The sequence below is a fragment of the Sesamum indicum genome, unplaced genomic scaffold (genome assembly GCF_000512975.1).
Source record: "Sesamum indicum cultivar Zhongzhi No. 13 unplaced genomic scaffold, S_indicum_v1.0 scaffold00212, whole genome shotgun sequence".
NCBI classification, from domain to species: domain Eukaryota; kingdom Viridiplantae; phylum Streptophyta; class Magnoliopsida; order Lamiales; family Pedaliaceae; genus Sesamum; species Sesamum indicum.
The window spans coordinates 128,095-128,487 of record NW_011628106.1 but is presented as its reverse complement, the minus strand read 5'-3'; the positions used below and the strand labels follow the sequence as shown (position 1 = coordinate 128,487).

Genomic DNA, 393 nt, shown 5'->3' with positions numbered 1-393 from the left:
TGAGATACATATATAGATAGGGCTGATTATTTACTTACTGAGTGGCAGGGTCTAGATGAAATATAATATTATACGTAATATGTATATACTAGAAAACTACTCACATGTGTGCATTTCATATAGGATGGAAGAGTCAAAGAAAAATACTGCTGGCCCAACTGAGTCATTAGAGTCTGTGCAGGGTCATGATTCAGGATCAGAACATCAGGGGTTAGAATCCCAAAATAGAAATGTTCCACAACCAAAAATAAATCTCTTTATGCAACAGTACCTAAAAATAATGCAGAGGATGGCTCCACGGCCACCATCACAGTCACAGGATGTAGTTATTTACAAGAATTACGAAATAATGAGGAGACAGGGGGCAAAGGTATTTGCCAGTACAACTGATCC

At 37.9% G+C, this 393-nt stretch overlaps 1 protein-coding gene across 1 annotated transcript in view; it reads left to right on the top strand.

Annotated features, from left to right (window-relative positions):
• The first annotated feature begins 289 nt into the window (after window positions 1-289).
• Window positions 290-393, top strand: part of LOC105179793 — a 2,508-nt gene continuing 2,404 nt past the window's right edge. The window contains exon 1 of the mRNA XM_011103425.1: window positions 290-370. Coding sequence (XP_011101727.1) covers window positions 290-370 — 81 coding nt within the window. The remainder of the gene's footprint in view (window positions 371-393) is intronic.